At 44.0% G+C, this 26,005-nt stretch overlaps 1 protein-coding gene across 3 annotated transcripts in view; it reads right to left on the bottom strand.

The window, feature by feature from the left end:
• LOC122932164 (DNA repair protein RAD51 homolog 3-like) overlaps window positions 1–26,005 on the bottom strand; it is a 76,226-nt gene that overhangs the window by 21,994 nt on the left and 28,227 nt on the right. For 2 of the 3 annotated variants that reach the window (XM_044286421.1, XM_044286422.1), the window contains exons 5-6: window positions 24,746–24,877; window positions 20,474–20,540 (exon numbers count right to left, since the gene is read on the bottom strand). In XM_044286421.1, coding sequence (XP_044142356.1) covers window positions 20,474–20,540; window positions 24,746–24,877 — 199 coding nt within the window. The remainder of the gene's footprint in view (window positions 1–20,473; window positions 20,541–24,745; window positions 24,878–26,005) is intronic. The other variant, XM_044286423.1, reaches the window with a different exon arrangement.

The raw sequence follows: 26,005 nt of genomic DNA, 5'->3' as shown, positions 1-26,005 counted from the left end.
CTACAGAACCCTCCAGGGGATCCAAGGAGTCTTCTACCCGGTCTCAAAGGGGTAGGCAGGTCCTTATGAAATACCTTGATTTCTCTGACAAAGAGGACATAATGCGTGCTTTTAGGACTTGCAAGGAGCCACTGACCTATAGGGGTCAAAAGATTATGCTTTTCAATGACTACTCTGCGGTGGTCAAAGAAAAGAAGAGGCTTCAGTGAAATTTGCACGTCCTTATTCCAGAGGAAAATACGCTTCCAACTGCTTTACCCACCAGTGTTGAAGGTGAAGTGTGCCGATGGCATTTACAGGAACTTTAATTCTGCTTCAGAGACTGCAGCTTTTTTTGTTCAAGGACCGTACATCTCAGATCTTGAGGATCCGGTGGAGAAAGAAATCCAGAGGCCACAAAGCACACAGCATGCATCGCAAGGAACTTTCTGCAATAAGTCGCAGCGAAAAACTGAGGATTTCACCTCATCGGCAAGTAATCAACGGCGTCACCGAAAGTAAAAATCTTACAGAAGCAACGTAAGAACACTTTCAGATAGCCAAAAATCAATAGAGGCGCTGTATTGATGCAGTATTTTCGCTTTCCTATGTCAACACAAAAGAGGGGAGTATGTGGACTTTACTATGATACCAGAAAAAAGAGAAGTCCACGATAGATGTTTTGTTTACTATCCTATATAGGATCTAAAATGCTGTTCTTATACTTTCTTTATGCAAGTTACAGTTATGTTAGAATTTTCCTGGTGACCTTTCATGCATTTCCATGTGACAGTCTGGTAGAGGAAGCTGTGATAATGCTGTTTAATGGTTAAAATAATTATCTGGAACGTCAAGGGCCTACGTTCTCGTCAGAAACGCATGATGGTGTTACGCCACCTTAAGCACCTGGGGGCGGACATTGCATTTCTGCAGAAAACACACCTTTTGGAGGAAGATTTTCCGAGACTGTCGAAGCTGTGGGTGGAGAGGGTATATGGTTCTCAAGCAGTGCAAGATAAAGCGGGTGTGATCACTCTGGTGCATAGGAATTTAGTGCATAAGATCCAAGGGCATGCTGCAGATGATGAGGGCAGGGTGCTGGTACTGACAATGAAGGATGTGAACAGAAGTCTCAGCCTTTACAATATCTAGGATCCCAATGTAGCACAAGGTCGTTTTTTTTGCTTCCCTGAGAGGTAGAATCTTAGCAGATGCAGTGGGAGACATAATTGTGGGAGGGGATTTCAATGCCACAATGGTCGAAGTAGAGGACAGTAAACACCTGGAAAAGTTGAGGGTAAAAGTGCAGGGGAGGAGAGGGGTTTTATCTTCCTTTACGGATGACACCGCAATGGTGGATGTCTGGAGGATTTCCCATCACGATGACCGAGAGTTCACCCACTTCTCCCATGCACAAAACTCATGGTCCCGCATAGACTACTGGTTTGCGAAACCGTAACTTTTACCCAGAATCAGAGACGAAACCAGAACTTTTACCCAGAATCAGAGACGTATCCATTGAGAATTTGGTAAAATCAGACTCACCACTCACCAGTGGCTTTGATGTTGGCGGATGTAGAACCAAGGGGTGCGGAGCGGCTGTGGAAGTTCCCGTCTTTCTTAGTGAATGACGAGACCTTTGTAGAACTGCTAAGGGGATGGTGGCTGGAATATAGCACTCTCAACCAGGAACATGAGACAGACCCTCTATTTTCTGGGAAGCGGGCAAGGCAGTATTAAGGGGCAGATTGATAGCGTATGTAACAGGGCTCAAAAGAGCTACTAAGACCCAATTCATTAAAAGCAGCCAAGAGGTCCAGAGAAGGTACAGGGCCTTTGTGCAAACTCAAACAATAGAAAGCAAACAAAAATGGATAGAGGCCAGAAGGGATTTTGAAATCTGGGCAATGAGAAAAGAAGGTTTTCATAAAGCCCGATGGGAGTTAGAGCTTCACAAATTTGGTAACAGGGCCGGTAGACTCTTGGCCAATTTGGCTAAGGGATGCTGACAAACAGCCCCAATTAGCCGTTTGCGGGACTCAGCAGGGAAGTTAGTATCACAACCCCCTGAAATTTTGAAAATCTTCAGAAATTATTACTCTAACCTATATAGCAAACCATCAGATCAGGTAGAGGGAGAATCCAGTTTCCTTACAATTTTTTTTTGATCACTGCACATTCACTTTTCAAGCGCTGCGGCGATAAAAAAAACAAAAAACAGTTTTGATATTTTTTTATCAACCGCAGCAGCCTCCGGTACTTCACTAGCCTCCCATTTGTAAGACAGGCTTGGTTTTTTTCTTGGGTAGTCTCAGGGAATACCCCTAAATATAGTTGCCCAAATGTCAAACAGGGGGTATTCTTCTGAAGAGGCCTACAGGCTTCTGACCCAGTCGGATGAGGAATGGGAACCCTCATCTGATGAATCTAGCGGGTCAGAATATGAACCCGGCCCCGTGTTGCTAGACCACAGGTCTAACCGGGCCGAACCGATCTGAGCTGTCTCAACCCGAACTCCAGGCTGGGCGGTGAAAGGGGGAACTAATGGTGCGGCTGAAGTTGGGGGCTACCAAATCGGGATTTGCCAGCACCTCAGGGATTCTAGGGGGTCTACGGGCCCGTCTTTGCGGTGGCTGCGAAGGGGTAACTAATGCATGTGCCACCGTACCAGCTTCAACTGCCCTTCTGGTGCTCGCCACTTCACCATGTTGTACGGCAGTGCTGGTACTAGGTCCAGGGAGGGCTGCGCTGCTGGTGTATGCCTCACCACGTAATCCGACAGCGCCAGCCCCACTCTGCTGCCCTTGAAGCAGGTCCTGCGCAGTCGGATAAGGAATGGGAACCCTCATCTGACGAATCTAGCGGGTCAGAATATGAACCTGTAGAAAGCAGTGGCAGTCTGACTCAAAGTTCGGACGAGGAGGTTGAGGTCTCTGATACCACCAGGCGTACCCAGCCCCGTGTTGCTAGACCACAGGTTGCGACAAATTTTTTCTGGGCCTTCTCTTCAACATGGGTCTAACTAAAAAGAATGAATTGCGGTCATATTGGTCCACAAACCCAATTCATCACATGCCCATGTTCTCTGCTGCCATGTCCAGGGTACGATTTGAGGCCATCCTGCATTTCCTGCACTTTAGTGATAACACCACCTCCCGTCCCAGAGGCCACCCAGCTTTTGACTGTCTCCACAAAATTCGGCCCCTCAGACCACTTCAACCAGAAATTTGCAGATTTGTATACCCCTGAGCAAAACATCTGCGTAGATGAGTCCCTTATACATTTTACCGGGCGCCTTGGCTTCAAACAATACATCCCAAGCAAGCGCGCCCGGTATGGGGTCAAATTGTATAAGCTCTGTGAAAGGGCCACAGGCTATACCCACAAATTTCGGATCTATGAGGGAAAAGATCAGACCCTGGAACCGGTCGGTTGCCCTGACTACCTGGGGAGCAGTGGGAAGACAGTCTGGGACTTGGCGTCACCCTTATTTGGCAAGGGGTACCATCTTTATGTGGACAATTTCTACACAAGTGTGGCCCTCTTCAGGCATTTGTTTCTAGAACAGATTGGCTGCTGTGGCACCGCGCAAACTAGTCGCGCGGGCTTCCCCCAACGGCTCGTTACCACCCGTCTTGCAAGGGGGGAGAGGGCTGCCTTGTGTAACGAAGAACTGCTCGCGGTGAAATGGAGAGACAAGTGTGACGTTTACATGATCTCCTCCATTCACGCAGCCACGACAATCCAAATTGAGCGAGCAACCCGTGTCATTGAAAAGCCCCTCTCGGTCCACGACTATAATTTGCTCATGGGAGGGGTGGACTTCAATGACCAGATGTCTCCGTATTTAGTTTCCCGACGCACTAGACGCTGGTATAAGAAGGTGTCTGTATATTTGATTCAATTGGCTGCATATAATAGTTTTGTTCTCTACAGTAAGGCTGGGAGAACAGGATCCTTCCTCAAATTTCAGGAAGAGATCATCGAGAACCTCCTGTACCCAGGAGGTTCCGTGGCCCCATCCACCAGTGTAGTTAGCCGTCTACACGAGCGACATTTCCCCAGTGTCGTTCCTGGTACCTCAACCCAACCGTCACCCCGAAAAAGATGTTGTGTCTGTAGCAGTAGTGGAATAAGGCGTGACACCCGCTATTTCAGTCCTGACCACCCTGCCCTATGCTTTGGAGAGTGTTTCCGGAAGTACCACACACAGGTACACCTAGCATAGGGATCACATCTCACCAGGACAGGCACACAGGGCTATTAGGGCCCATTCACACACAGCTGCTGCAAACCTCTCCTTTCACCTGGGATAAAGTGCATAATGTACTTCGCCACATCTTTGGGCGATTTGCACATTGTCCCATGGGGAAGGAGAGGTTTGTTCTATAAAGGTAAAAAAAAAAAAAAAAAAAACACCAGTAAGCCAAAAAGTTAACGTTCAGTTTCAAAAGTTTAAAAGTTTATATGTTCAGTTCTAAAGTTATTATAAAGTTAATAAAAAAAATTTGCGTTGCGGCCTGGTTTTTTCTTTTTGTTTTGTTTTTTAAATAAATAAATATCTCGGCAAAAAAGTCAACTTTTCCCTTTTTTTTAATACAAAGTTGGCATTTGACCAAGATATAAGATATTATCTCACCCAGCATGGGTATATGTAAAATGACACCCCAAAACACATTCCCCAACTTCTCCTGAGTACGGCGATACCAGATGCATGACTTTTTTGCAGCCTAGGTGGGCAAAGGGGCACACATTCCAAAGAGCACCTTTCAGATTTCACCGGTCATTTTTTACAGATTTTGATTTCAAACCTCACGCATCTGGGCCCCTAAAATGCCAGGGCAGTATAACTACCCCACAAGTGACCCCATTTTGGAAAGAAGACACCCCAAGGTATTTTGTGATGGGCATAGTGAGTTCATGGAAGTTTTTATTTTTTGTCACAAGTTAGTGGAATATGAGACTTTGTAAGAAAAAAAAAAAAAATCATCATTTTCCGCTAACTTGTGACAAAAAATAAAAAGTTCTATGAACTCACTATGCCCATCAGCGAATACCTTAGGGTGTCTACTATCCGAAATGGGGTCATTTGTGGGGTTTTTCTACTGTCTGGGCATTGTAGAACCTCAGGAAACATGACATGGTGCTCAGAAAGTCAGAGCTGCTTCAAAAAGCGGAAATTCACATTTTTGTACCATAGTTTGTAAACACTAACTTTTACCCAAACCATTTTTTTTTGCCCAAACATTTTTTTTTTTATTAAAGACATGTAGAACAATAAATTTAGCGAAAGATTTATAAATGGATGTAGTTTTTTTTTTGCAAAATTTTACAACTGAAAGTGAAAAGTCATTTTTTTTGCAAAAAAAATCGTTCAATTTCGATTAATAACAAAAAAAGTAAAAAATGTCAGCAGCAATGAAATACCACCAAATGAAAGCTCTATTAGTGAGAAGAAAAGGAGGTAAAATTCATTTGGGTGGTAAGTTGCATGACCGAGCAATAAACGGTGAAAGTAGTGTAGTGCAGAAGTGTAAAAAGTGGCCTGGTCATTAAGGGGGGCCTGTTTCAGCTAGGGGGCCTGAGGTGGTTAAGGAACTCCAAAGTAAATGAAACATGGAGAGACACGCAATTTAGGCTAATGCATAATGCCATTTATGCTTTTAATCTTCCGTCGGCTCCCAGCAGACCAGATAGGCTCACCAGTTGCCCAAAATGTAATACGATGTACACTGAACTTTTTCATGGTTTATGGACCTGCCCCCAAATCCATGGCTTATGGAGCCAGGTAGCTCAGGTATCAAAGGATGTCTGGAACATGGTAGTCCCATTAAACCCTATGATATTCTTGTTTCACTACTGGGAGGAACTGAAAGATGGGGTCCCAACGGAACGTAGGTTACCAGATCTATTTCATGCAATATGCATGGTAACTAAAAGGAGCATATTACAACACTGGCTACAGCCTTCAATTCCCTCCAGAGACAACATTCTAAACTACCTTAAGGATTTATTAGCTCTGGAACGTAAAGGAGGCAGAAAGAAGTAAAGAAGGAAAGGGAGGAAAATTTTCTGAAAAGATGGCGGGGTTTCCTGACACAGTTCTTGTCTGACCCGGAAATCGAGAATATAATGAAACCCTTCACGCTTACGCAATGGTACTTAGAGGAACAGCTGAAAGGGACATTAGGCCGATTAGCACAATGAAATCAGTTTAAAACGATACAGGGCATTGTACATGCTTCGGCATAAAATCTCTTGCTTTTTCTGTCAGGTTGTATGGAAATTGCCAAGTTGGTAATATGGTTCTCGAGCAGGATATACAGGTCCATAAATTTTGGGACAGCGACACAATTCTAACATTTTTGGCATTATACACCACCACAATGGATTTGAAATGAAACATACAAGATGTGCTTTAACTGCAGACTGTCAGCTTTAAATTTGAGGGTATTCACATCCAAATCAGGTGAACGGTGTAGGAATTACAACAGTTTGCATATGTGCCTCCCACTTGTTAAGGAACCAAAAGTAATGGGACAGAATAATAATCATAAATCAAACTTTCAATTGACTGCAAACCCTTTGCAGTCAATTACAGCCTGAAGTCTGGAACGCATAGACATCACCAGATGCTGGGCTTCATCCCTGGTGATGCTTTGCCAGGCCTCTACTGCAACTGTCTTCAGTTCTATTGGCAGCCATACATGCCCACGCCAGGACACTACCACCACCATGCTACACTGATGAGGTGGTATGCTTAAGATCATGAGCAGTTCCTTTCCTTCTCCATACTCTTCTCTTCCCATCACTCAGGTACAAGTTGATCTTGGTCTCATCTGTCCATAGGATGTTGTTCCAGAACTGTGAAGGCTTTTTTAGATGTCGTTTGGCGAACTGTAATCTGGCCTTCCTGTTTTTGAGGCTCACCAATGGTTTACATCTTGTGGTGAACCCTCTGTATTCACTCTGGTGAAGTCTTCTCTTGATTGTTGACTTTGACACACATACACCTACCTCCTGGAGAGTGTTCTTGATCTGGCCAACTGTTGTAAAGGGTATTTTTGTCACCAGGGAAAGAATTCTTCGGTCATCCACCACAGTTGTTTTCCGTGGTCTTGCGGGTCTTTTGGTGTAGCTGAGCTCACTGGTGCGTTCCTTCTTTTTAAAGGATGTTCCAAACAGTTGTTTTGGCCACGCCTAATGGTTTTGCTATCTCTGATGGGTTTGTTTTGTTTTTTCAGCCTAATGATGGCTTGCTTCACTGATAGTGACAGCTCTTTGGATCTCATCTTGAGAGTTGATAGCATCAGATTCCAAATGCAAATAGTACACTTGAAATGAACTCTGGACCTTTTATCTGCTCGTTGTAATTGGGATAATGAGGAAATAACACACACCTGGCCATGGAACAGCTGAGAAGCCAATTGTCCCATTACTTTTGGTCACTTAACAAGCGGGAGGCACATATGCAAACTGTTGTAATTCCTACACTGTTCGCCTGATTTGGATGTAAATACCCTCAAATTAAAGCTGACAGTCTGCAGTTAAAGCACATCTTGTTCGTTTAATTTCAAATCCATTGTGGTGGTGTATAGAACCAAAAATTTTATAATTGTGTTGATGTCCCAATATTTATGGACCTGGCTGTATGTTAGGTTAATTAGTGTTAGGGGGCTAAGGAAGGAGGGGGGAGGGAGGTTGTTGGATACAGAGGAGGGGAAAAAAAAATGGGGAACATATTGTATGGATCATTTACTTTCCAATAATTGGTGCAAAAGTCATCAAAATGTGCTTTTCATGTAAGAATGTCTTATTGATATGATTTGTAACCTCCAAGATATGTTGTCATGAACCATGCATGTCTTTTCCCGAAATAAAAAAAAAAAAAAAAAAAAAAAAAAACAATGTGGATAAATAGAAATGTATTACTAAATAAATGTGTGCAATAAATGACAAAAATAAATCATTTAAATCACTAAAACAGGAGGGTAGCAAGAAAGCATTGAAAAACTACAAGGAAAAAAAATAGAAAATGTGAAAGACAAATAAAAGCAGACAAACTGGAGACAGAGAGATTCATTGCCAAAGAGTAAAACTAACCCTAAAATGTTCTTAAATTATATAAATGGTAAAAAGTATATATCTGAGTTGCAGCGAGCAATGAAGAGAAAGCAAAGCTATTAAATATTTTTTTTAACCACTGTATTTACTGAGAAATATGAAATACAAAATGAAAATGTAAATTTCCTATTAAAAGTGGCCTGTCGGACCTAGGAAGATTAAGATTAAAATAGACAAATTGTCGGAACCAGATGGCATACACCCAGGTATCCTAAGAGAATTAAGTAATGTCATGGCCAGACCCTTATTTCTGATATTTAAGGACTCTATAATGGAGTGTTCCACAGGATTGGCTCTTAGCAAATGTGGTGCCAATATTCAAAAAGGGTTCAAAAACGAAGCCTGAAAACTATAGCCTGGTAAGTTTAACATCTGTCTTGTCTTGGCGGGGGTTCTGGGGCGGGGCTTAGGGGGTGGGTGACCCCAAATACCCTGAAATTTTGAAAGGCAATTTCATTTAAGATATACCCCCCTTTCCAATTGAATCACTATATTCAGCCTAGCAATAAACTCTGCTATAACTGGGGGAAGCGGCTGAATCCACTTCACTGCCAGTGTATTACGTGCCTGGTATAGCATTCTATTAATACCTGTAATAATAGGCGGCTGTAAGCTTTCCGCATCAAAGATACCAAGCAGACCCTTTTTAGGATCAGTGGAAAAGTTTGCGCTGTATGTTTTATTTATTAGTTGTACAACATCATGCCAGTATTCTTTCAGGTTATCACAGCTCCACAACAGATGAAATAAGTCAGCCCCTGCCTTCCCACACTTCGGACAGCAGGAGTCAGTTCTATATCCCATTTTAAAAGAAATACCGGGGTTTTATATACTCTATATAGCATAAACAGCTGCGATAGCCTAGATCAGGGGTGTCAAACTCAAATTCATCGGGGGCCGCATCAGCAGTTTGGTCACCCTCAAAGGGCCGGTTGTATCGGACTTATGGGGGATCTGTGGGTGACACTTATGGGGGATCTGTGGGTGACACTTATGGGGGATCTGTGGGTGACACTTATGGGGGATCTGTGGGTGACACTTATGGGGGATCTGTGGGTGACACTTATGGGGGATCTGTGGGTGACAGTTATGGGGGGGGGGGGGGATCTGTGGATGACACATATATAGCATCTTATGCTATGTGTCATCCACAGATCCCCTCCATAAGTGTCCCTGTAGTGAATGACCCTCAATACACGGGCTAGGGGCCGGCATCTGCTTTTATAATGACAGCGGGGCCCGTGCAGTGACTATTCTACTACACGGGCCCCGCTCACTGTATAATCGTATCTCTAATAGTTAATGGTTACCGTATGTACAGTGGCGGAAATAATTATTTGACCCCTCACTGATTTTGTAAGTTTGTCCAATGACAAAGAAATGAAAAGTCTCAGAACAGTATCATTTCAATGGTAGGTTTATTGTAACAGTGGCAGATAGCACATCAAAAGGAAAATCGAAAAAATAACTTTAAATAAAAGATAGCAACTGATTTGCATTTCATTGAGTGAAATAAGTATTTGAACCCCTACCAACCATTAAGAGTTCTGGCTCCCACAGAGTGGTTAGACACTTCTACTCAATTAGTCACCCTCATTAAGGACACCTGTCTTAACTAGTCACCTGTATAAAAGACACCTGTCCACAGAATCAATCAATCAAGCAGACTCCAAACTCTCCAACATGGGAAAGACCAAAGAGCTGTCCAAGGATGTCAGAGACAAAATTGTAGACCTGCACAAGGCTGGAATGGGCTACAAAACCATTAGCAAGAAGCTGGGAGAGAAGGTGACAACTGTTGGTGCGATTGTTCGAAAATGGAAGGAGCACAAAATGACCATCAATCGACCTCGCTCTGGGGCTCCACGCAAGATCTCACCTCGTGGGGTGTCAATGGTTCTGAGAAAGGTGAAAAAGCATCCTAGAACTACACGGGAGGAGTTAGTTAATGACCTCAAATTAGCAGGGACCACAGTCACCAAGAAAACCATTGGAAACACATTACACCGCAATGGATTAAAATCCTGCAGGGCTCGCAAGGTCCCCCTGCTCAGGAAGGCACATGTGCAGGCCCGTCTGAAGTTTGCCAATGAACACCTGAATGATTCAGAGAGTGACTGGGAGAAGGTGCTGTGGTCTGATGAGACCAAAATAGAGCTCTTTGGCATTAACTCAACTCGCTGTGTTTGGAGGAAGAAAAATGCTGCCTATGACCCCCAAAACACCGTCCCCACCGTCAAGCATGGGGGTGGAAACATTTTGCTTTGGGGGTGTTTTTCTGCTAAGGGCACAGGACAACTTATTCGCATAAACGGGAAAATGGACGGAGCCATGTATCGTGAAATCCTGAGCGACAACCTCCTTCCCTCTGCCAGGAAACTGAAAATGGGTCGTGGATGGGTGTTCCAGCACGACAATGACCCAAAACATACAGCAAAGGCAACAAAGGAGTGGCTCAAGAAGAAGCACATTAAGGTCATGGAGTGGCCTAGTCAGTCTCCGGACCTTAATCCAATCGAAAACCTATGGAGGGAGCTCAAGCTCAGAGTTGCACAGAGACAGCCTCGAAACCTTAGGGATTTAGAGATGATCTGCAAAGAGGAGTGGACCAACATTCCTCCTAAAATGTGCGCAAACTTGGTCATCAATTACAAGAAACGTTTGACCTCTGTGCTTGCAAACAAGGGTTTTTCCACCAAGTATTAAGTCTTTTTTTGTTAGAGGGTTCAAATACTTATTTCACTCAATGAAATGCAAATCAGTTGCTATCTTTTATTTAAAGTTATTTTTTCGATTTTCCTTTTGATGTGCTATCTGCCACTGTTACAATAAACCTACCATTGAAATGATACTGTTCTGAGACTTTTCATTTCTTTGTCATTGGACAAACTTACAAAATCAGTGAGGGGTCAAATAATTATTTCCTCCACTGTATATAATCGCATAAGGAGCGCTGTGTATTACCGGTACTTACAACTACAAGCGCTCGCCGAGAGGAGGGAGGAGGCAGGCCGGGAGGACAGGCGCTGGCAGCGTGAGTCATACGTCATGCGCCCACGCCGCCTGCTTCATTCATAAAGTGGGCGGCGCAGGCGCGTGACGTATGACTCACACTGCCAGCGCCCATCCTCCCAGCCTGCCTCCTCTCGGCGAGCGCTTGTAGTTGTAAGTACCGGTAATACACAGCGGTCCTTATGCGATTTATTATCACTTCCTGCAGGGGCCGCCTGCAGGAAGTGATAATAAAAGGTGAAGGCTGGCGGCCGGCGGCGGCTACGCGGGCCACATGACGAGGTCTGGCGGGCCGGATTCGGCCCGCGGGCCTTGTGTTTGACACCCGTGGCCTAGATGCTTCACTAAGGGATACATTTGGGTTTAATGCAAGCACTTCTTCCCACTGGGTGTCAGCAATTGTTCCCACCTCCTTTTCCCATTTTGGTTTAATCTGAGTCAGGAATTTTCTCAAGTAGTCCTCATGCAATGAAAAATAGACTTTTAAGATGGCTCCTTTTACAGACCCTGCTGCCACCACAGCATCAAGCGTCTGATTAGTCGTGTACTGTAGTGAGGAAAGCCTGGATTGCGCATCCAATGCAAGCCTCAGCTGCAAGTATATATAGAAATGTGTGGAGGGGAGGCCAAACTCAGAACACAGCTGCTGAAACTGCTTTAAAAGTCCCCAGGAGTATAACTGGCCAATATTCTAAATTCCATTTCTTTCCCATTGGGAGAACCCCATTAATTGGGATAATTCAGGTAAAAGAAAATTATTCCAGATGGGAGAGATATTCAACAGTCCAGATATACCCAAGATCTCTCTAGCCTTAGTCCGCACGCTCCTCATAAGCCCCAGAATTGGAAAAGATTTAAACCTAGGGTCTACATCCCCCTCCAGGACTGCTAGTGGTGAATAGCAACCAGACCCCCATGCAACTAGCCTACCTCCTCTCCCCACTCCCCCACCATATTCCATCCCTTAAAGTGTTGCAGCTGAGCTGAAAGAAAGTGTAAAAAGAGGTTAGGCAACGCCAAACCACCCGCATCCTTGGCCCTCTGTAGAGTTTCATATTTAATTCTACTTCTCTTATCCTTCCACAACAGGAACCGAAATATTTGCTGTATTTTGTAAAAATAATACGTAGGGATCCATACTGGATAATTATTGAACACATAAGAGTTGCGGCATCAGCGCCATTTTAATTAGGTTACCCCTACCCACTAGGGATATGGGAAGTTTATGCCACAAGGCAGCCTTAGTTTTAAACTTAGTTAGTGGAGGCAGTAAATTATCTGGTATGTATCTATAGGGATTGATGGAGATGTTAACTCCCAGATACTTAAATGAGGATACTACTCTAAAGTTTAGTATGATCAAGACAGAAATTTTACAGGACTGGGGACAATGGGAGTATCACAGACTTATTCCAGTTGATAAGCAGTCCAGACTGCCTGCCAAATTCAGAGATAAGCGAGATAATAGGGTCTATGGAAGAGATCAGGTCACCTACATATAGCAGCATATCATCTGCATATAGTGATACACGCTCCTCCAAGTTCCCCCTTTTAAGGCCCCAGAAAATTGGTGTGGCTCGAAGGGGGCAAGCCAACAGTTCTATCGCTCTAGTGCCAGCGCTGGAGAAATCCCTCCATTTACTTTAATCCTAGCTCTAGGTGGGTTATAGAGCAGTTGCACCCATTTTATGAAAATCGTGCAAAATCACATTTTGGACAAAACTACCCAAAGGTAATCCCACTCGACGCTACCAAAAGCTTAGGCAGCATTGATCATAGCCCCACAGTTCCCTCCTTTCTCCTAACAGTGAAATAGGACGATAAGAATCTACCTGTGTAGGATCCTTGCCTAGTTTTGGGAGCACTACTGAGATCGTGAAAACTCAGATCCGATGGTATATTCTAACCCCCAGGCAAGCGTCCCCGTCACCATGGGAACACCTGGGGGTTAGAATATGCTATTGGATCTGAGTTATACCCGGTGTATAAGACGACCCTTGACTTTTGAAAATAATTTCTAGTGTTAGTAAGTCGTTTTATATACTGTACTTTCTGGTATATATTTGGATTCAGTGGTCAATACTCTATTGGATAGCTCTTCAGAGAGAGCCCTACTTTTGGTCTTGTGGGCACTAATACGCTTAATATAGACACCTCTTATATATGCCTTCATTGTATCCCATACTATTAGTATATTGGCAGTTCCAATATTGAAAGTAAAAAATATCACTAGTGCATTAGAGATGGTACTGCTAGTATCCATGAGCTGAAGCCAAAATGGATTCAAACGCCAAATAGGTCTTAAATTTGCCCCAGGTTTCCTAACTTCAATTGCACCAGGATGGGAGAGTGGTCAGATACACTCCGGGAGAGGTAAGAGACCTCTTGGACAAGTTCCAATAAGGACAGGCAACCCATGTATACTGCCACCAGGATCAACCTAAAATGAAAAATAGAGCAGTCTACATACATACACACTATATATATATATAGATAGATAGAGAGAGAGAGAATTCGAATTAGAGCAGCACAGCAGTATAAAGGTGTAGGCGGAGTGCCAGCGGCTGTGAAGGCGATCCCCCTTCAATAAAGTAGCAGGAAAAATTCCACTGCACATCCAAGGCGTAAAATAAAATTAGGCTTTATTCACCAGACCGCAACGTTTCGATCCACCTCCTGGGATCTTTCTCAAGCAGTGACAAAAACAACTAGTGCAGTGTGTATATTTATATAGCTGAATATAATCATTCAATCAAGTGTTAATTAAGCAAATATCATAATAAAATTCTCAAAATTCAAAAAGCAAGTTTTGTCAGATGTAAGATGCGTTTCAGATAGGCAAAGAATTGCCGGTTGGTATGTTTGCAGAGCATGACGGTTAGAAGTTTGACCCATTCCCCTCACATTCCAACGATCCTAAGGGAACCCATTATCAAACCAAAACCATAAAAATAGGCGCCTGCTGGGCCGTGGGGCCACCATATGGCCCAATAGTAAGCATATACTCTGTCTCAAAGTCCCCTCAAACCCGTCCCTCCCCCCCACATAAACCAAAACACAAAATTAGACATATCCCTCTACGGCGAGGGAACTGGGGTACAAAAAATACCTGAGCCTGCAGTGTAAGAACAGACCACTTAAACAAGCAATGCAACTTCCTCAGCCGAACTACTCGGCTATAGGCCCCGACCTCCCCTACTATTTAACCCGCAACAGTGCAGAACCACCTTGAACTATCCAAGATAAGGAGTGAGGGGTAGCCCCCAATACGTGAGGACATTCTCCCCCCAACCTCCCCGCATACAACAAAATTAACTCAGCAACGATATATATTTTAGGGAACACTATAGGGCTCAGCAGTCCTCAATGAAGTGAACGTCAGTTACTTTTAAAGATACGCCATATTTTTAGGTGTTAACGCGTAGGTCCTTTTCATGCGTATTTAGCCATTGACCACTCCCAGTCTGGCAGGATAAATCATTGAGTATGGAAGTTGTAGGGCTCTCAGTCGTTTCTTGACATCTCTCCTCTTTTGGACTTCTGCAGAGAAGCCAGGGAACAGCGGAATGGTACACGGTGAGCCCGCTCAATAGCAAAAAGCTGAGAAAATGTATCTCTCCCAATTTTGTCAGCAAGCAATTTTTCAAAGAACGACACAGCATCCGTTCCTACTGTATGTTCAGGCACACCAATTATTCGGACATTATTGCGCCGCAACTTGTTTTTAAGATCATCTGATTTAGAAATGAGCAGTGTGACATTATGTATTACAAGCTGTAGATCCCTTTTTACTGGTGGCATTTGATCCTCCATAGCACTGACAGGGCCATCCATTTTGCCAACATGCTCCTTTACTTGCCTCATATCTTGTAGTATGAGCAGAATGTCCTCTGAGGCCCCCATGTGAGTGTTTAATGTGGTGAGCGCCATGCTACACCGCGCCACCACTGCATATACATCTTTGATGGTGGGCTCTGCCTCCAGAATTGCCCCTCCGTCCTGCTCAGCACTAACCTCCTTCTCCACTTCTGACACCAGACCAGGAGTATTATTTTCAGATGTACCTAAAGGGTCCATCTCTTTAACATCTTTCAGATCCAGAGCAAGCACTGGTGGGATTGACGAGTAGACGCATTTCTCCAGCCATGCCGCCACATCGGAGAGTTTTGCAGCATGCACGGTGCCATTTTGTTTTACCGGAGTGGCAAGACCACACTCCTTTCCCTTCTTCTTCTTGGCCCTCTGGCATGTCATATCGCCGCAAAAAGATGGTGAAGCGCAGGGGGAACACGTCCACTTGCTGGTAATGCCGGCTGCCCGCTACTGCAGAGGGTAATCAGAATATTTGTAGGAGATTCGGCCGGGAGCTCTGAGCTGCACATCTGTTCACATACCTGGTCAGACCATGCCCCCCCCCCCCCGTACCCTCTTTCACATTCCCTCCTTTTGAGATGTTTAGGGTGAGCTGGACCGCAGAGTGAAGGCAAATGGGCCAACAAGTGCTAAGCATCTCTGGGAACTCCTTCAAGACTGTTGGAAGACCATTTCAGGTGACTACCTCTTGAAGCTCATCAAGAGAATGCCAAGAGTGTGCAAAGCAGTAATCAAAGCAAAAAGGTGGCTACTTTGAAGAACCTAGAATATGACATATTTTCAGTTGTTTCACACTTTTTTGTTATGTATATAATTCCACGTGTGTTAATTCATAGTTTTGATGCCTTCAGCGTGAATCTACAATTTTCATAGTCATGAAAATAAAGAAAACTCTTTGAATGAGAAGGTGTGTCCAAACTTTTGGTCTGTACTGTACTTGCCAAACGGCGCCGCCCCCTCCCCACTACGTAATTTAATTTATTCACTGCACGCACCGGCCCTTGCTTCCTCCTCTCTTGTCCTCCGAAATCACTAGTCAGACCACACATGAAAAAAAGACGACTGAGGGGAGATCTAATAACCATGTCTAAAAATATCAGGGGTCAGTACAGAAATCTCTGCCATCATCTCTTTATCCCCAAGACTGTGACTGTGATGAGGGGACATCCTTTACATCTAGAGGAAAGAAGGTTTCTACACAAACTCCTCTGCCTGAGGAGGTGGTGATGGTGAATTCACTAAAACAGTTCAAGAGGGGCCTGGAAGTATTTCTGGAATGTAATATTACAGGCTATAGCTACTGGAGAGGGGTCGTTGATCCAGGGAGTTAGTCTGATTGCCTGATTGGGGTCAGGAAGGAATGTTTTTTTGCCTTCCTCTGGATCAATTTGCAGTATACCATGCTGAACTGGATGGACAGATATCCTTTTTCGGCCTTACAAACTATTTACTATGTTACTATGTATCACCTATCGTGAATGTTGAACTCTACCTGTAATGATAATGAGATGACGCAGAACAGATCTGTACAGAACAAGAAGTGGTGCCTATTAGGCTTACTGACCAGTGCAAAAACGGCAGGATTTTATTTTTTTAAATAGACATAGTGACATGGAAATTTGAAAATAGCCACCCAAAATTCTCTAAAAAAATATGTTTAACATAAAAGCTTGATTCAAACAATAGGTCATTTTCTGATGAACATAACCTATTTATTTTGCAACAGTTTATTGTTTTGTCTATGGGGTACTCAGTGTTGTTAAATGGGCTGTCTGGGATCACAGTCGTTTTAACTAACACTAGTAATGACCTTTATATGAAGCTGTAATGTCCCCCTGAAGGTTTCCAGGTCTTTTTTCCTCCTCCGATGCTCCTATGGGTCTCCGACGCTGCAATTGTTATAGTTTACATTCCAGCTGTCCATCTATATCACTTCCTGTGGCACTGACTTATGGGTCCCACAAAGCAGCACGACTCTGTAGATTGATGTCTCGGCCCCGACCACTCCCTCTCATCAGTATTCCGCCTCCTGCCATTCTTCCCCTTATTAGTAACTTCCCTAAAACCTCCCTTGTCAACACCTACAGGCACAAACCCTCCCTGCTTTCATGTATATGTTCTCTGCTTGGGTCACCTGCACAGAGGGCCATTCCCTAGTGCTGCCAGTTCCCTCCTCCAAAACAGCCTCATTTAGCGCTTCAGAATGCCCCTCTGTGCCGATGACATCACCAGGCCCATTGATAAGCGGAAGACGAGGCTTAGCACACCAGTAAGGAGCCTGGTATGTCACCAGCTGTAAGAAAAAAAACAACAAAAAAAACACTTCCAGTCGGAGGAATGGGAACCTCTGAAGAAAGAAATTAAAGTACAAGCTACTTATATGTAGGCTGTTAATGAAAATAAGCCTATTAACCAATAATTGCCGAAACTGGACAACCCCTTTAATTAATATGGCCACCATCCTGTGTCAGAAACCCATCCTATAATCTAAATAGGATTTTGGAGGTACTGGCCACAACTGTATCATCAAGGAAACACTTTAGGGCTTTACTGCTACTGACATGTGTATTATTCTATTTCTATTCCCGGAGATCCCCATCAAGCTGGCCATATGTAGAACAATTTGACTTTCATCAGTAGAGCATCGTTTTTGCTATTGGGACACCAGCAATCAGAGGCAATTTTCTTTTTTTTTCTTTTTACAATATTGATAATTGTATGCTATAGATTAGAAACAGACAACCTAGATTCTAACATGTTTTAGCACATTTTGCATATTCTTGTCTCTATAAGGCTACATGCACATGACCGTATGCGTTTTGCAGTTGCAAAAAAATAAATAAAATGGATGACATCCATATGCCATCCGTTTTTTTTGCAGATCCATTGTAACAATGGATTTTTTTTGCGGGGGTACAGAATGGACATACTGATGCAGACAGCACACGGTGTGCTGTCCGCATTTTCTGCGGACCCATTGAAATAAATGGGTCCGCATCCCATCCTCAAAAAAAATGGAACGGACACAGAAACAAACAACGTTCGTGTGCATGTAGCCTAAGGCCTCATGCACACGACCGTTGTGTGCATCCGTGGCTGTTGTGCCATTTTTTTTCGCGGACCCATTGACTTTCAATGGGTCCGTGGAAAAATCGGAAAATGCACCGTTTTGCAGCCGAGGCCGTGATCCGTGTATCCTGTCCGTCAAAAAAATATGACCTGTCCTATTTTTTTGACGGGCAACGGTTCACGGACCCATTCAAGTCAATGGGTCCGTGAAAGAACACGGATGCACACAAGATTGGCATCCGTGTCCGTGATACGTGGCCGTAGGTTGCTTTCATACAGACGGATCCGAAGATCCGTCTGCATAAAAGCTTTTTCTGATCTAAGTTTTCACTTCGTGAAAACTCATTTCCGACAGTATATTCTAACACAGAAGCGTTCCCATGGTCATGGGGACGCTTCTAGTTAGAATACACTGCAAACTTTGTACAAGACTGCCCCCTGCTGCCTGGCAGCACCCGATCTCTTACAGGGGATATGATAGCACAATTAACCCCTTCAGGTGCGGCACCTAAAGGGGTTAATTGTACTATCATATTCCCCTGTAAGAGATCAGGGCTGCCAGGCAGCAGGGGCAGACCCCCCCCCTCCCCAGTTTGAATATCGTTGGTGGCACAGTGTGCGCCCACCATCGCCCCCCCCTTCCCTCCCTCTATTGTAATAAATCGTTGGTGGCACAGTGTGCGCCCACCATCGCCCCCCCCTTCCTCCCTCTATAGTTAAAAATCGTTGGTGGCACAGTGTGCGCCCACCATCGGCCCCCCCTCTCTCTATAGTAGTAACAACCATTGGTGGCAGTGTGCGGCCTCCCATTCCCCCCCCCCCCATCATTGGTGGCAGCGGAGTTCCGATCGGAGTCCCAGTTTAATCGCTGGGGCTCCGATCGGTAACCATGGCAACCAGGAAGCTACTGCAGCCCTGGTTGCCATGGTTACTTAGCAATAGTACAACAGTAGAAGATTCATACTTACCTGCTTGCTGCTGCGATGTCTGTGACCGGCCGGGAGCTCCTCCTACTGGTAAGTGACAGTTCTTTAGCAATGCGCCGCACAGACCTTTCACTTACCAGTAGGTGGAGCTCCCGGCCGGTCACAGACATCGCAGCAGCAAGCAGGTAAGTATGAATCTTCTACTGTTGTACTATTGCTAAGTAACCATGGCAACCAGGGATGCAGTAGCTTCCTGGTTGCCATGGTTACCGATCGGAGCCCCAGCGATTAAACTGGGACTCCGATCGGAACTCCGCTGCCACCAATGATGGGGGGGGGGGGAATGGGAGGCCGCACACTGCCACCAATGGTTGTTACTACTATAGAGAGAGGGGGGGCCGATGGTGGGCGCACACTGTGCCACCAACGATTTTTAACTATAGAGGGAGGAAGGGGGGGGGGCGATGGTGGGCGCACACTGTGCCACCAACGATTTTTAACTATAGAGGGAGGAAGGGGGGGGCGATGGTGGGCGCACACTGTGCCACCAACGATTTTTAACTATAGAGGGAGGAAGGGGGGGGGGGCAATGGTGGGCGCACACTGTGCCACCAACGATTTTTAACCATAGAGGGAGGAAGGGCGATGGTGGGCGCACACTGTGCCACCAACGATATTCAAACTGGGGAGGGGGGGGGGGTCTGCCCCCTGCTGCCTGGCAGCCCTGATCTCTTACAGGGGGATATGATAGTACAATTAACCCCTTCAGGTGCGGCACCTGAGGAGTTAGTTGTGCTGATCACGGCCCCCTGTAAGAGATCGGGTGCTGCCAGGCAGCAGGGGGCAGTAATGTACACAGTTTTTCAGTGTATTCTAACCTGAAGCGTCCCCATCACCATGGGAACGCCTCTGTGTTAGAATATACTGTCGGAAATGAGTTTCACGATGTAGCTCATATCCGACAGTATATTCTAACGTAGAGGCGTTCCCATGGTGATGGGGACGCTTCAAGTTATGTTCGGGTGTCCGCCTGGCCGTGCGGAGGCAAGCGGATCCGTCCAGACTTATAATGTAAGTCAATGGGGACGGATCCGTTTGAAGATGACACACTGTGGCTCAATTTTCAAACGGATCCGTCCCCCATTGACTTTCAATGTAAAGTCTGGACGGATCCGTCTGAGGCTATTTTCACACTTAGAAATGTTTTAACAATATAATGCAGACGGATCCGCTCTGAACGGAGCCACCGTCTGCATTATGAACACAAGTGTGAAAGTAAAGGGACTCCTGACTTTACATTGAAAGTCAATGGGGACGGATCCGTTTGCAATTGCACCATATTGTGTCAACGTCAAACGGATCCGTCCCCATTGACTTGCATTGTAATTCAGGACGGATCCGTTTGGCTCCGCACGGCCAGGCGGACGCCAAAACGACTTTTTTTTCATGTCCGTGCATGAGGCCTAAAGCTGCTGAAGATTACATCATACCTAAAGCTGGTACAAGCAGTGACTCGCTAGATCCAATTCTCGTGGTCATTTGATTCGTTATTACCACCTAGAAAAAGAAAAAAAAGAAAACACTTTAGCCGAAAAATGGTAATGCCTTATGTCATAGGTTCAAGATTGCAGAAGTCTGTTTTAGTACAATGTGAATTCAGGCATGCAGTTCATAATTTTAAATCACAGGGCAGTCAGAGTTCACTACTGTAAATAGTCCTTCATAACACGATGCAACGGTACGACTGAATGAGTGGTTTTATCAACTGAAGGAGGAAGGACATTACTAAGTGTAGCAAATTCTTCATTAAAGGGGTTGGCACCGTTAAATAAAAATATGGTAAAATAAGAAAAGGAGTCATACTGACCACTCTTCTCCCCTGCCACTTCCAGCCATGCATACAGGTTCTCCCTACTGCTGACATCATCTTCCTGACTGCAGCAGTGACGTTCTGTGCACATGGGTCACTGTAGTCAATAACTGGCCTCAGCAGTATTCGGGTGGCTTAAAATTTGCCGCTGTGCACCAAAATTTTTGTGCATTATTTTGGAGTAAACCAAGCCAACAATAGGTGGTGTACATTTAGACTATACACTCCATAAGTATGCCAGGTTTATCACCCAGCAACAGCCACTGTCATAAATCTGGTGAGGTCTATGTTTACAATCACTTATGTTTAGGCCTCATGCACATGACCATATTTTTTGGTCCGTATCCGATCCACATCCGTGTAGTTATCGCCTAAATTATAGAACATGTACTATTCTTATCTGTTTGGCAGACAAGAACGGGCATTTTGACAATGGGGCCTGAGAAAAATGCTGCATGCATATGGCCTTTATCCCTGTTTTGCGAATGGCAAAATAAATACGGTTGTGTGCATGTAGCCTTAGACAGCATTAGTAAATGTGGGCTATCATTTATCCTGCACGGTAAACACTGTAAAACATTGTCACAACAGTTGTTTAACAGTGTTTGTTACCTCCCAAAAACAGTAATAAAAAGATATCAAAAAGTCGTATACACCCCAAAATGATATCAATGAAAACAAATCGGTATACAACCCAACTAAAAATTAAATGGACGTGTAAATGAACCATGAAATAGTATGAAATGGTAGGAAAAAAAAAACCATTACCTTGTGAAAATGTGTTTTATTGTGGAAAAGTAGTAAAAAAAAAAAAAAAAAAATTATATATAAACTTTGGCAACAATACAATAGAATAAAATTAACATGTCGTTTATACTGCACAGTGAATGCTGTAAAAACAGATTCCAAAACCAATGGCAGAATTGCTTTTTATTTTTCCATTGCCCCCCCCGCCCTTAAAATTGAAAAAAAATCATATGTATACCATAAGCCTATAACTGCCTCTATTATGCAGGGTAATTACAGATTCTCCTCCCATTCAAGTGAATAGGTTGAAAATTACATGGTACCATAATGTAGACAGTGTGCAGATAAACACAAGCACCCCCCCCCCCCCCCCCTTCACACAACTAATTTGCGGGGGTGATGGGAGTTGGACCCGCAACGATCTGAAACTGATGACCTAGCCGGAGGATAGGTCATCAATATCATGAAACCAGACAGTTTACTTTGGCTCTTAGGCCGGACCACCCCTTTAAGGCCCAAACTAGGCAGCATCCTTACATGGTTATGTAGATGGTAACTGGAGGTCAATTCTGTGGCATCTAAATTTTATTTCCAATGTCACTGTGAGGTAGAGGGTGTAGTAGTACAGAAGAGATTTGGATACATATTAGTATATGTATTCATGTAAGCCAATCTCTGTAGAGGTGAGGGACGAGAATGGTGTGCATGAAAAAAAATATCTATAATATTACATAGACACCCATTCCTCTATATACATACAAAGAAGCGAATGCAAAGACCTCACCAGGAAGCCATTAGCTGCGCTTCTACAATCTTACAGTGATTGTACCGCTGCTAACGCTAACATTGTGTGAGCGAGTGTGTCCAGGGATCATGTCAATCACGCAAATCTTTTCTTTTCCTGCGAATAGCATGTAAAATGTTGAGGCAAGGGGTGTGTGGCATTATTCAGCGGACGGCGTTATGAGAATGCAATTTTGCATTATTTCCTTGAATCTCAGTGAAAACAGCTTAGACCTCAGCTCTATTCATTTGAGAACCCGCCAAGTTATTATCGCTGGAACAATAAATACATTATACAAATAAAATAGAATCTGAGCGGCGAAGAGTAATGGAATAAAGCAGGCATCTGCTGAATCCAAAAAGCCCAGTCAGGCACGGCGACTTGCATGTTGTATCCAGCTAAAATGTATTTGAACTGGCGCAATGACAGAAGCTATGCATAAGCATGGCCCTTTTTATATCTTCCACATTAGCTAGCTAATCAGGCATATCATGCTGTTAACTCCTCCAGCACTGAAGCCATTACGCTGCCTGCTGGTACAGCGAGGCTATATTTAGGTGGCTGTTAGAACAGCAATTCAGAGTAGAAGAGCTTAGGAGGCTTTGATGAGAGCAGAAAGTACATTTTATTTATACTTCTACAATACTGCAGCAGGGATACACAAGAGACCTTTATTTTATGCAACGTGCTTGAAAGAAGGGATTCCTAATTTTGCGGTACAAATCCCACACAATTTTTTTTAGCTCAAATTCACATTCTTTGATAAAGATTTTGTATTGTAAATGGTTCTAATAGTAACGTAGAAACGTTCTTCCACCAGTAGGTGCTCAGCTAGAAGAATGAAAGAGTCACTGAGTTTTCAAAAAACTTTTGATAGGTCATATCAAAAGTTTTGATTGGTGGGGGGTCCGAGTATTGAGGTCCCCACCAATCTCTAGAAAGAGAGGAGAGAAGTCCTGGTATACAGTACTCTCTCTCTCCTCACTGCAGAGGATGGAATCGAGATAGGTCCATGGGTAGGGGCACCAAAACGGCTATCCAAAATAAAAGAATCAAGTACAGTCTTGGACACTGTGTGGTCAACTTTGTGCCGGAAAACTGTGGAACCTTACATCAACATGCTCTTTCCCTACTGACCTGCCTTCTCAATGCTGCAATCCTCTTGTGTATTGCTGCTGCCTCCCTGTGTGAGCATGTGTTCCTAGATCACGTAACTAAGAGGGCCCTAGTCCAAGGCAAGAGCCAGTCGGCAAGATACTGAGAGGGTCTCCAAAACAGTCTGAGAAACAGGCTAGGCATCAGGCTACTACTCAAAAAGATGCGTTTGGTGCAGTTTTAGGAATTTGCAAAGAGGGGTTAGGTAATATTTGCATGTAGGTGTACAGTAGGCCATAAACACCCTAGTACTGCCACAGGGATAACACCCAGTAAAACCAATGGCCAAATGTGATGAACTGCTGCCCACCCACAGTAAGTGAAAAGACCAGAGTTGCAGAGAGGCGAGTAAGGGTGAACACTACACAAAACAGTGACATTTTGTATTGATATATTTTAAAAAATAAATTCATGAGATAACCATTTTAACCTCAGTCATATACAAAAAGCTCACTCCCTAGGGACCCTGTGCAATATACAGAGCACAGTTCCTGGTGCCGTAGCAGTACAGTATATGCTATAGACTAGTTCTTCACTGGTAAATATTGTATCTAGTTCCTATTAGATCTGTGCTATACTGTTCCCCTTCCTCCTTCCCTTCGACTTTCACCTTGGAGATCTCCAAGATAATGTTGCTTCTTCAAGAGCATCAGTCAGCATGATCAACATTATTAATACTGCCTGGTCGGGTTGATCATGCTTATTAACACAATATATTTCTTTTATCTATAGGGTTATTAGTTGCCAAGATATATTCATTTTATATTTATGTAAACTCCTATTTGGACCACCAAGGGGCTGGCCATAGTGCTAGGATCACTGCTAGCACAAGGCCCTTGTCGTCTCTGTACTCTCCTGTCCCCTTTGATTGACAGAGCTAGACATCTTATCTAGCGCTATGTTCTCGCGCAAGCGTTGAGGCTCAGTGACTTGGCAGGAGATCCATCGCGAAAGCACCGAGTCAGCTTAGTGACTTGGCGCCTGCGCTGTGGATCTGATGAGCTTGGAAAGCAGCTTCATCAGAAGCACTGCGCAGACTTGGACAACCACAACTCTTCAGGCTAACAGCTGAAAGGACATAGTAACTGGAAGTTCAGTGACCTCCAGAGATGCAAACATCAACCATGTCATAAGGTTTTTATTTTTTTTCTTAAAAACAGGAAAGTCTAAATATATTTATAGCATAAATGTTATTGATGCACTTACTGCTAGCTTGTGTTGACTGGCAATGTTTATTAACTGCTGTGCCACCATATTTAGAAGGCGCGTCCGTAAAGAAAGGTCATCAAAGGAATGTCGAAAAGGAAATGCAATGCTATCGATGATAACCAGTTTGATCTATAGAAAAAAAAATAAGCTATAAAACAATAATTTACAACAAGTTTACTCTATCACCGGCAATTCATTTAACAAGATACAGTGACATCTCTTGAAAAGACCTAGATTTTTCTGTAGAGGATGCTTAATTCTCCTATCTTTTGTTTGTATTGGCCTCTCCTTTAAGAAGAACACTCTCTTAGAAGACAATTTTTGCTGCAGTTTTGGGTGGTCATCTGAAAGAAGTTTTACTATATAAGCATTTTGCACTAGAAACATCATATAATTTATTTTCATAAAAACTGCACTGAAGTATGATGTCTGAACCTGTTGCAGATCAACTTGGCTCATATGGTCATTTACTACAGTGACCAGAGAAGGCACTCTAAAGTTGCAATGTGCCTTGAGGTTTCCTGTCTATTGTGTTTTTTTCCTTGCATTTTTGTTATTTTGTTCCCCATTTAGTTCAATAAGAAAAGCATTGATATATGGATACAGCAGTTTTCTACAGAAGTTATCCCACAGCCGCCCTGTGTGAACATCCTCCAGTAACATCACCAAATGCAAGGTCCACCTTTGCAGCTGGTTTTGTTAGATTTTTTTCAGCACATGAACAATAAAAATGAAGCAACTTTTCCATATAGTCTTAAAGGGGTTGTCTCACTTCAGTAAGTTGCTGTATAATGAAGAAGTTAATACAAGCCACTTTCTAATGTATTGTTATTAGCCATATTGCTTCCTTTGCTGGCCGATTCATTTTTCCATCACATGTAGGAAGGCGCAAGGGACTGTCATTGATGGAAGGTATGTGTCACAGAGGTTCCTGGCCTCAGTGGAGTAAGAGCCAGTTTTCATGTGTCAGCAGCAGTTGCTGTTTGACGCCTTGCTATTTAGTATAGCTGTAATAGCTGATCCGGGGTGGCTCTTACTGGGAGTAGTCAAAGTGTTAGGTGGGTGACTACTCCCCACGTTCCAGACCGGGTCTTGACTGTTCTATATAAAAAAAAAAAAAAACTGCCAGCAGTGTCAGCTGGTGGTAATTACCTCTCTCTCTGACAGAGGAGCTCTGGCAATCGCTGGATTGGGATCTTAGCCGTTTGCTAGGCTGGAGGCCTGAGTTTGGGAGGTCTGCTCTCTCCTGAGCAATGC

This window comes from Bufo gargarizans, chromosome 3 (assembly GCF_014858855.1).
Source record: "Bufo gargarizans isolate SCDJY-AF-19 chromosome 3, ASM1485885v1, whole genome shotgun sequence".
Classification (NCBI taxonomy): domain Eukaryota; kingdom Metazoa; phylum Chordata; class Amphibia; order Anura; family Bufonidae; genus Bufo; species Bufo gargarizans.
The sequence above is the reverse complement of the archived record's forward strand: the minus strand, read 5'-3'. Positions and strand labels throughout refer to the sequence as shown.